This window comes from Podarcis cretensis (genome assembly GCF_951804945.1).
Source record: "Podarcis cretensis genome assembly, chromosome: 2".
Classification (NCBI taxonomy): Eukaryota; Metazoa; Chordata; class Lepidosauria; order Squamata; family Lacertidae; genus Podarcis; species Podarcis cretensis.
This window is the reverse complement of record NC_137171.1, coordinates 126099793-126110287: the sequence shown is the minus strand read 5'-3', so window position 1 is coordinate 126110287 and position 10495 is coordinate 126099793. Positions and strand designations below refer to the sequence as shown.

The 10495-nt window shown below is 46.9% G+C and overlaps 2 protein-coding genes across 2 annotated transcripts in view; both read left to right on the top strand.

The window, feature by feature from the left end:
* LOC307209888 (vomeronasal type-2 receptor 26-like) overlaps nt 1–9735 on the top strand; it is a gene marked incomplete at both ends in the record, with an annotated part of 13250 nt that extends 3515 nt beyond the window's left edge. Inside the window, 3 exons of the mRNA XM_079965258.1 lie at nt 191–421; nt 1251–1377; nt 8837–9735. Of these exons, the coding sequence (XP_079821384.1) occupies nt 191–421; nt 1251–1377; nt 8837–9735 (1257 nt within the window). The remainder of the gene's footprint in view (nt 1–190; nt 422–1250; nt 1378–8836) is intronic.
* Nucleotides 1–10495, top strand: part of LOC307211000 (vomeronasal type-2 receptor 26-like) — a gene marked incomplete at both ends in the record, with an annotated part of 49669 nt that overhangs the window by 20260 nt on the left and 18914 nt on the right. The gene's annotated exons all lie outside the window — the stretch shown is intronic.

Below are 10495 nucleotides of genomic sequence, written 5' to 3'. Positions count from 1 at the left end.
TTTTAGCAATGGGGCTGCCCTGTTATGATGTTGTTGATCCTATAGTAGAAAGATGACTCCATCCTTCTTATAACTTTGTGTTCCACATGTACACATCATCCATGATGACCATTCTTTACATAATTTCTCAGAATCATATCCAGTCTTTTCTAATGGATGCCATCCAACGTGGTTTTCTCTGTTTTTCTAGCTTCATTCATTCTTGAAAGAAGTCCATCTGTCTTCTAATACTTCAATTGACGGACAGCACTTGGATGAGAATGGGGCACTGGCCGTTGACTTTGATATTGTGAATTGGGTGTTGTTCCCTAATAAATCTCATGCTAGTGTGAAGATTGGGAGCATAGAGAGACAGGAGTCCTCAAATCTAAAGTTCACTATTAGCCCAGAAACAATGGTATGGCCCATGCTGTGGAAGAAGGTAGGAGAAATGTTATGTGCTTTTTTAATATTATGATTTCTGTTACACTCTAATAGCTAGTTGAAAGTATATATGAGGCTTTTATCGCAATCATGGACACTTCCCTGGAGCTAAATCCCATTGCGCTGATTGGATCTCACTCTTGAATAAGCATGTATAAAATTTGACAATGAATAAGAGACTTACAAAATGAATTACAAAATGAACAGCTGTAATATATATATTTTATCTAGCCTGGAAAGCTTCCTAAAATGAAAATGGGAAGTGCAGATATGCCTCATGAGCAAACTAGGTGCCAATTTTTGCACTAGGTGCAGCCTTCATCCCAACCTCAACAATGCCATTTAGCCTTTCAAGCAAGGCAAAAATCAGTCAGTCCAGTCTTATTTCTCAACTGCACAACACAACTGTGTCAGGAGTTGTTTTAGTGCCCCATTTGTAGGAGTATTTTTTTATTGTTGCTGGTTCAAATCACATGTTGCCTGGATTGTCTGTATGTGTCGAAAAGTGCAGTATATCAATGTTAAAGGGAAGAAGCAGAAACACTAAAGAGATTTCACAGCCATGCTACTCTACAAAAAGCAAAAAAGAAATCGCTCCTAATTGGGTCTGAGCTCACTTTGGGCCATTGGAAGTAAAGATGTTTTATTATATTTAAAAATATAATAAAGTTTCACACTTTCTTGTATTTTTATATGTGCTAGAAACTGCTCAGAGTGCCTGGGGAAACCCAGCTAGATGGGTTGGGTATGAACAACAACAACAATAATGATAATCCTTCCAAAACTCAACAATCCATTACTTTGATGCTGCTCCTATTGATTTCCAGACGACGCCTCATTCAAGATGCACAAAGAGCTGTTGCCCTGGATATGCCAAGAAGATTCAGGAAGGGAAACCCCCATGCTGCTATGACTGTGCTCCCTGCTCAGAAGGGACAATCTCCACTCAGGAAGGTAGGACATGACACCAGTGGAAAGAAGCCATGGGTTGAAACTTCTCTACCAGTGAACACAGTGTTGTGTGGCTATTCCCTCCCCCCCACAGGTGGAATAAATGAAGACAACGGACACAGAGTTTTAGGTTAATGGGCGAAAAATGGCCACAACTTTATTGATTACAGGAAAGAAGGGTATTGGCCTTAGGCATTGGCCCTAACCGACTATCCGGTCTGACCGGGAAGGGTTAAACACCAACAGGGGGAGCCACCCGAGATGCATATCCCTGGGCGCTCCCCAAGGGGTTACCGCTCGGGGGCGCGCTTTAGGCCCTAGCCTCCGTAGGTTTCGGACGAGGCGTCGCCCCTCGGAGTCCTTTAACGAACTACCCTTCAAGCATTGGGGGAGGTGATGGCGTTCCTCCCCCCCAACCTCATCTGCATGATAATACCCCGGCCAATGCCTACCGCCAAAACCGAGGGAGTTGTGACGATTTGCTACGAGGTAGGCGAAAAAACCAAGTGGCTCACAAAACCAGCCAATTAGCCAAATGGAAAAACTCCTACCAGGCCCCTTGCGGCGACCAGCCGAAGCCCATAGCAAGGTCAGTGGCAAAACCTAAAGGGCGGGTGGGTGGGAAACTGCGTCGTCTCCAGGGAAGAAAGGGGGTGAGCCAGGGGCTGCCCTGACCTTAAGTGGCCCTAGGAAGGCCCGCCCCTGCCGCCAGCCAATTGGCTGGCGCCACAGGGTATGCTAATTGGGTGAATCCCTGTCTCCTGCGAGGCTGACGCCAGCCTCGCAGAGTGTGGGCGGGGTCGTGATCCCACAACCCCCCCTCCTCCTGAAGGTCAGAAGGGGCATTGTGTGGCTATTCCCTCCCCCCCACAGGTGGAATAAATGAAGACAACGGACACAGAGTTTTAGGTTAATGGGCGAAAAATGGCCACAACTTTATTGATTACAGGAAAGAAGGGTATTGGCTTTAGGCATTGGCCCTAACCGACTATCCGGTCTGACCGGGAAGGGTTAAACACCAACAGGGGGAGCCACCCGAGATGCATATCCCTGGGCGCTCCCCAAGGGGTTACCGCTCGGGGGCGCGCTTTAGGCCCTAGCCTCCGTAGGTTTCGGACGAGGCGTCGCCCCTCGGAGTCCTTTAACGAACTACCCTTCAAGCATTGGGGGAGGTGATGGCGTTCCTCCCCCCCAACCTCATCTGCATGATAATACCCCGGCCAATGCCTACCGCCACCGAGCCGCAAGCCGGCTCGCCGCCAATACCCTCAGACCTGTAACCAATCCCTAACGCCTTGAAAATTATCTGCCAACCAAATAGCATTGCCAGCATCAGATAGATGCACGCCATCCCAGTGATAAAGCATTTCCTTGTCAAACCGTATGCACGCCATCCCAGTGATAAAGCATTTCCTTGTCAAACCGTATGCATGGGTGCTGAATGACCCGACCGCCCCATGCGGCCACTCTACGAGCCACCGTGCGCTCCACAATCCTCCTAGCTTTGTTCACAGCCACGGGTTTTTCTGCATCCCTTTCCAACATCGCCTTTCCAGCAAAGATGACCAGATTATTGTAATGTTTTCATGGGATGCTCCTTCGAGAGATCCAAGATATATTTTGTAGCTAAGGTGCGGCCCGAGACCGGAATTGATGGCGCGGACCCTGGCCCAATGCACCATGCTGTGCCCGATTATCCAGATGCGCGCCCTCGTAGCTCCTGCACCCTAGGTCCCCATTAGCGGCATGGTTTATATCCCAGTGGACGGTGCAGGGCCTATACTCCAAATATGCATCACAACGTCACCTGAAAGCAAAAGAAGGTAACAAAGCCAGGTCAGGTATACTGTGAACAATCACAAGGTCTTATGAATATATCCTTTATATGCATCAGACTTCCCTTAATGCATCAGACTTCCACTGCCCCCAAGTCCTTCATCCTTTCAGATGAGAGTCCCAAATGCACTGCTGTGGTGGCGGCCCCAATCCGAAAGGAGTTAACCGTGAATTTAGCTGAGGGTAAACCTCAGGCAGCAATCGCCCTTCGCATAACGTGCATGGACTGATGCCGTGCAAGGCCGGAGCCATCCCAATGTTCGAGGAATGGACCTGAGACGGTTGGTCCCATGTACATGAATTGTTTAGTGTCCTTTACTGCTGATCGGTTTTGGAACATTGGACATGCAGGACTAAATTGGATCTGAACAAGGTCAGGTCTCTCAAACTACCTCGGGCAATGGAATCTGGTTGGCCCTTACAAACCACTTCGCCACTGCGCATAGCGCCAAAGGCAATGGAGTATGCAGCTGTAAATAACTGGGCCTTGTCCTCGGACCAACAGATACTTCTTAATTTTCTTCCTTCTTGTTTTTTTTTTTTATGGTTTATTATTATTATTATTATTATTATTTTACATTTATTTATTTATTTATGAATTAGCATAGAATGTCATAAGTTAAGGGCCTTCTACCATCACTTTTAGGAGGCTGCGGCCTGCGCCAGCCCCACAGTGCCCTTCACACTAAGAAGGCCACACCAGGGTCTCTGGATTAAACAACCTTACAGAAAAAAGAGATTGCCGCCTACTGGATGTTTAAGAGTCTTTGCTGCACGACCCAGCACTCTCCAATGTACCAAGTATTGCAGAGCTTCAGCCTTGGTAGGAGGCGTGTGAAGCTTAGGATTTTTTAATTTACCTTGAGGTGTGTCACGCGTAGGTTTTTTTTGTTTTTTTTTGTTTTTTTGTTTTTTACTATTATTATTATTGTCATTATTATTATTATCATTATCATATTTTATTATTATTATTTTATAAGTTTGCCTTGAAACTCCATAAAGTCCACCCAAGCCCTTTTAAAAGATCTAAGCGTGGGCTTGGCTCCTGAAGCTAATACTCCCTTCAGGACATCATGTTCCCAAGGCTCCAAAGGTGCTCCCGGAATGGCTGTGGCAATTCGCTGCACCTGTGCATCCGTGATGCCCTTGTTAACCCCAGGGGTAAATTTGTTAGAGAAGTAGATGTTTATTTCTAAGCACTAAAGGTCAAAGGTCCGGGACAGGTTTGCCACTCTAGGAGTGCGATAATTGTTTAGACGGGACACTTCCCGAACTGATTCTTTGGTTTGGGGGGGGGGTTCCCCGAGTTAGGGGGTAATGAAATGAGGATCCTGAGGCCATAAGAGAAACTCTTTGCTGCCTCTATTTTTAGGGTATCTATCGAGAAGGGTTCTAAGAGGTGAGGGCTCAACAGAAGAGAACATGCCAGTCAAGGGCCAAATTAATACCAGTTTCTGGCTGTTCTTTTTGGCGGGTCTGTGAGCTTTTCAAGACCCCTGATGGAAATGCCCCCTGCTGCCCGGAAAAGGCTGTTTACCTTTAAAACACGAAGACGCTGGGTGGTTACCTAGGCACTTCTCACATTCATGCACATACTTACAATTTGGCCCTTGGCACACACCCGTGTTGTACTCCCAGCAAACCTCATGGTGAGGGACTCGCTTGGCTTCAAATTTTCTGACTTTCCTTTTCCCACATAGGGACCCATATGCTCCATCCAGTAATTCTGGTCGCTCGGAACACAGCAGGTGGTGGGCAGCAGGAAGCTTTTCTGAATCGTCCTCGGCATCAGAAGGCTTACTTCTTTTGCTCTTCTTGGCCGAATGCTTCTTCTTACTTAGACTTCTTTCTCCCTTCCACAGCATTCCCTGTGGAATACTGGGAAAGTCTGGGGTATACTGAGAGGCAGAAAGGTTATAATTGTAAGCATGAGCCCTACCTCCCGAGGATCTGTCATTGGAAACCCAGGGACACGTAGACTGTAATTATGTGTGAGGATGCATAAATGGATTGCTACCCGAATGTGGAACCCTAAATAAGGAGGCCAAAGTGCAAAGGAGCTCCTCACTATTTCGGAAGAGGCCGTAGTGACCATGGGCCTGAATTGTTGGTAAAAGGTTTCCAAAGCAGAGGAAACACTGACTAGGCCTGTGGGTTGCAGGGCACAGGAGGCTACCCTAACCCATCTTGGACACAGGACTCACTGTTGAATCATTGGCTGCTCTCAGCACTGCTGCGGTGGCCGCGGAGGTACCAGGGCGGTCCACAACGTAGGTGGCGTATCCGGGATGCATTCTTGGGTGAGCGCAAGAGGTGCCGCTGCCACCTGGCCTGCGGGCCTATATTGCCTATAAAATGTCTAAGAGCATTGAAAAACTGTGCCAAAGTATGTGGGTTACTAGGCACTACGAAGGCCTGAGGCCCCTCTTGGTTCCCTTATGCCCCCCCCCCGATACAGTAGGCATTACAAAGCCTGGGACCCCTCCTGGTTCCCTTGTGCCACCCCAGATATAGCGGCATTTTGAGCAGACATAGTTTGATACCCTTAATTAGCCTGGTTCAGTAAAATCAACGCCAACTAGCTTGGATTATATGGGTGAGGTGCGAGCAATATCACAGTAGTTCAGTATTGTCTGCACTGGTGAGTTTAAAGGAATCAAAGATGCCTAACTAATCTCCAACAAATTGTATTTAGCTGCAAACAATATCACCGTAGCTCATTATTATCTGCACTGGATAGCAAACCGAAATACCAGCCCACACCTCAAGCAATGTATTTAGAGGAATACTGAGTCTATAATAAACAGAAGAGCACCTTTGATAATGTCAGCAGCTATGCAGCAAGCTAGAGGTAGAATTATACATTGTAACCCAGCAATACAGCAGTGAAAGATGATAAGTTGACTTATGCAACAAACCTATAAGCAAAGCAAAGCTCCCAAAAGCCCTTAAGCACTATTATCAAAATCAACCAAATGATTTAAAATTGCCAGATTAAATATATACTTATAAACTAACTGATGAAATACCAGAAAGAGATGAACGTAAAAGAGGCATGAGCTATTTGCTTTAGATTCCCTATAACCTGTATGCAAAGCTCGCAAGAGATTGCAGGCGAAGAAACCCTTTAATAAATCAAATGATGTAAAACCTGGATCTCTTTTCCTTATAACTATGAATTGACTATACCAAATTATAAAATTAAAGCCTAGGCAGAGAGTAAATGACACAGCTCCACAGAGCACCGCAAGCTGAATGAAATAATTTGAATTCCAATATACTATGCACTAATGCTTCAATTTGATTTAAATGTGTTTCCTAAATTCCCAGAATGAAATTCTCGAGAGTGTAAGTATAAACAAAAGCAGTCAAATTAATTAGAGGATATTAATTCTAAGATTAGCCTAGCCAGAGACGCTGTAGCCAGCTCTATGCAAGCTTATGCACCAAGAGGAGGGGCTCCCTGCAGCCCCTTGCATGCTCATATTTAAGCTAGGCTCTATTAATAGTTGCGCTATCATCCTTTGTTTATATAGCTTGTGTTTATTTCCTTTGTTTATATTGTTTATATTGCTTTTGAATTTAAAACCAAATAGAAAGTGAGGGGCACTCAAAAAGTAGATCCCACGTGGTTTTGCCTCTCCTAAAATGGCCGCCGCCGCAAGGCCACGTGGGCAATCAAAATGGCGGCCGTAATGCGTTCCCACTGCCTAGCGGCAAGGAACATGTGCGGAAACACTTAACGCTAGCCCTTTAACACTGAAAAATTCCACAACCGCAAGAGCAAAACCTGCAGGCATTCCCCACGTACCCCTTATGAACATTAATTATTTCCCTGGTTTTTCCGCCGGTTAGGCTTAAAAGGTAGGGTTTTTAAAATTACTTCCCACGTGGAGTGCCTGTAGTAAAATGGCAACCGCCCGGAAGGCAATGTGGGTGGATGAAATGGCGGCAGGGGCACGGTGGTTGCCCGGCAACGGCACAGCTGCTTCCGATGCTTTCCAAGTCTAAACTTCCGCGCGAAAATAAAACAGCCTGTAGAACTCACCCCCTCAAGAATGCTGCTGAAATGATTATTTGAGAAGAAATTCTGCCCCCTCACCCCAGCAGGAAAATGAAACACAACCGGCACCAAATGCAGCCCGCTCTCCTCCCGCAGCTGCCATCCACCTAATTGCACCACGCTCCCCTGCACAAACCCCTAGCTAAAGCATGAAGCCCCAACAGCAAAAACCTGATTGGATGGGTGCGCTGTGTCCTCCGGCCTTTCTTCCTTGAGCTCCTTGCAGGACAGGCAGTCAGCAGTCGAGGGCAGGCAACGGATCACCAGAAAAAGCTCCACAAAGCTGAATAAATTCTTCTGAAGGGGGCATGCAGCAGCAGGCAAGGCAAGCTCCTGAGGGCAGGGAACTTGCACCAAAACACACAGAGCTTCCTGTAAAACTGTAGACGTGAAAGAGATGCTGGAAGGAAAGCACACAAACACACACACACAGTGATTTTAGCTCAATTACAGCTCCCGTGTTAAACTGCAGCAGCTGGAATGGAGCGCAAAGGGGGAAACCCCCCAGAAGGAGAAAAGCCCCACAAAAATAGAGATAACAACTCCTGAAAATCAAGCAGTTTAGAAATAAAGCAACACCAGCAGCGAATGCTGAAAATTCCCTGTAAAAGAAAGGGAGCTTTTTCTGTGAAGCTACAGCATATTCCACGAGGTGCCCTGCAGCTCAAGAACAAAGGCAACAAAGAAGCAAGGCAGGAACGCTCCAGGCAAGGCAGATAAGATCTCCCACAAGCAGGAACAGCTGATATGCGGGAAACGTGAGGGCTGGCCGGGGAGAGGGGAGAAACGAAGGGCCAGAATGGAGACTGTTTAAATTAGCTGGGGAGAGGGGAGAAACAAGGGGGGCAGAACGGAGACCGTGTAAAATCAGCTGATTAAAGAGCATTCAAACCATGGGGAGAGAGGGGGAGAAGCAAAAGGAGGAAGGATGAGGAAATTCTGAAGCACCTCTGCTGACCACGGGAACAATAAACACACACACAAACAGCAACGCACCAGCAGAATTAACGACGAATGGCAATGTAGTCACCCCCCCAGGCACCCCAATCAATTAAAATTCAGCCAAAGTACCCAATTATGAAGAGAGCAGCGCAATAAAGGCAAATTAAGCAGCCCTCACTCCTAGAGGAGAAAGGAATAACAAAAGGTAACTTCCCTGCCTGCAAGCCTCTTCTGAAATAACTCCACGTGGTCCAGCAGCTGAGGGAAACCCAAACTGCAAACTGCAAACTGCGTCGTCTCCAGGGAAGAAAGGGGGTGAGCCAGGGGCTGCCCTGACCTTAAGTGGCCCTAGGAAGGCCCGCCCCTGCCGCCAGCCAATTGGCTGGCGCCACAGGGTATGCTAATTGGGTGAATCCCTGTCTCCTGCGAGGCTGACGCCAGCCTCGCAGAGTGTGGGCGGGGTCGTGATCCCACAACCCCCCCTCCTCCTGAAGGTCGGAAGGGGCATTCTTTCTTGATCTCTCCCATATGCCAACCATTCCCCACAGTTGTAACAGCATTCAGACTGCTCTAGGTGTATGCCTAATGTTAGTTTACTTAAGTCTCTCTTACTCTGTGCAGATGCCAATGAATGCACCAAATGTCCAGAAGATCAGCATCCAAACAAGGAGCGAGATCAATGTGTCCCCAAAGCAACCAACGTCTTGTCCTATGAAGATTATTTGGGTAAACTCCTGGCTTCCTTTGCCCTACTCTTAGCTTCAACCACAGGCTGCATTTTGGGAATATTCTTGAAATACAATGAAACTCCCCTAGTCAAAGCCAACAACAGGGACCTCTCCTACATCCTCCTCTTCTCCCTCCTGTTCTGCTTTTTGTCCTCTTTCCTCTTCATCGGACGGCCAAGGAAAGTCACCTGTCTTCTCCGACAAATGGTCTTCAGCATTGTCTTCTCATCTGCCATCTCTTCAGTGTTGGCAAAAACCATCACTGTGGTTCTGGCCTTCTTGGCTACCAAGCCTGGGAACAGGCTGAGGAAATGGCTGGGCAAGAGTCTGGCCAACTCCATTGTCATTTTCTGCTCCAGTGTGCAAGTTGTCATCTGCACCACCTGGCTGGGGATCTCGCCACCATTCCCAGACTCTGACATGCACTCCCAGCCTGGGGAGATCATCCTGCAATGCAACGAAGGGTCTGTGGCCATGTTTTACGCTGCCCTCGGCTACATGGGCTTCCTGGCTGCCATCTGCTTCACAGTGGCTTTCCTAGCCAGGAAGCTTCCTGGAGCCTTCAATGAAGCTAAGCTGATCACCTTCAGCATGCTGGTCTTCTGCAGTGTTTGGGTGTCCTTTGTGCCCACCTACCTAAGCACCAAGGGGAAATTCATGGTAGCTGTGCAGGTCTTTTCCATCTTGGCTTCCAGTGCTGGGCTTCTGGGCTGCATCTTTCTCCCCAAGTGCTACATTATTATACTGAAGCCTGAACTGAATATAAAGGAGTATCTGACAGCAAAAAAATAAACAGAGAGAGTGAGAGATTATCCGTCTTTCCTTTGGTCTGTATTATCTGCATTTTGGTTGGGATCTTGTTTAAAGGTTAACTGGTTTTAGTTTTAGTTACAGGTAGGTAGCCGTGTTGGTCTGCCGTAGTCAAAACAAAATAAAAAAATTCCTCCCAGTAGCACCTTAGAGACCAGCTTCTTCAGTATCTTTCTGAATATTATTTTTCTCACCGCTTTTTTATTTTTAAAAATGTTTTTCTTCTTCCTTCTCTCTCCCCCCCCCCACACCTTTCTAGGTTTTTATTGTATCTATATAAAAGTATTGGTTTGGTTAGAAAATGGGAAAATATGTGAAGTTTTGTAATTTTTTTATATATAAACTTTAAAAATATATATATTCTTAAAAAAAAATAAAATGTGTGTTTCTGGCATTGGGCAGTCTGGACAGATTAGGGACTGTGCTGGTTTACCGCCCGCCTCACTGCCCAGCAGTCTCCCTGCCTCAGGTGACAGAGCTGGTCTCAGAGGTGGTGTAGAGGACTCCCACAATGTTGGCTTGGGGGACTTCATCATCCATGTTGAGGCAACTGTTTCTGGGGTGGCTCAGGACTTCATGGCTTCCACAATGACCATGGGGCTGTCCCAACATATCACCATCCCAATGCATGTGACAGGCCACACTCTGGACCTTGTTTTCTGAACTGGGCAGGAAGAGGGTGATCTGAAAGTGGGGGACATTGCCATGTTCAGATTACTTCCTGTTGAGATTTTGGCAATCA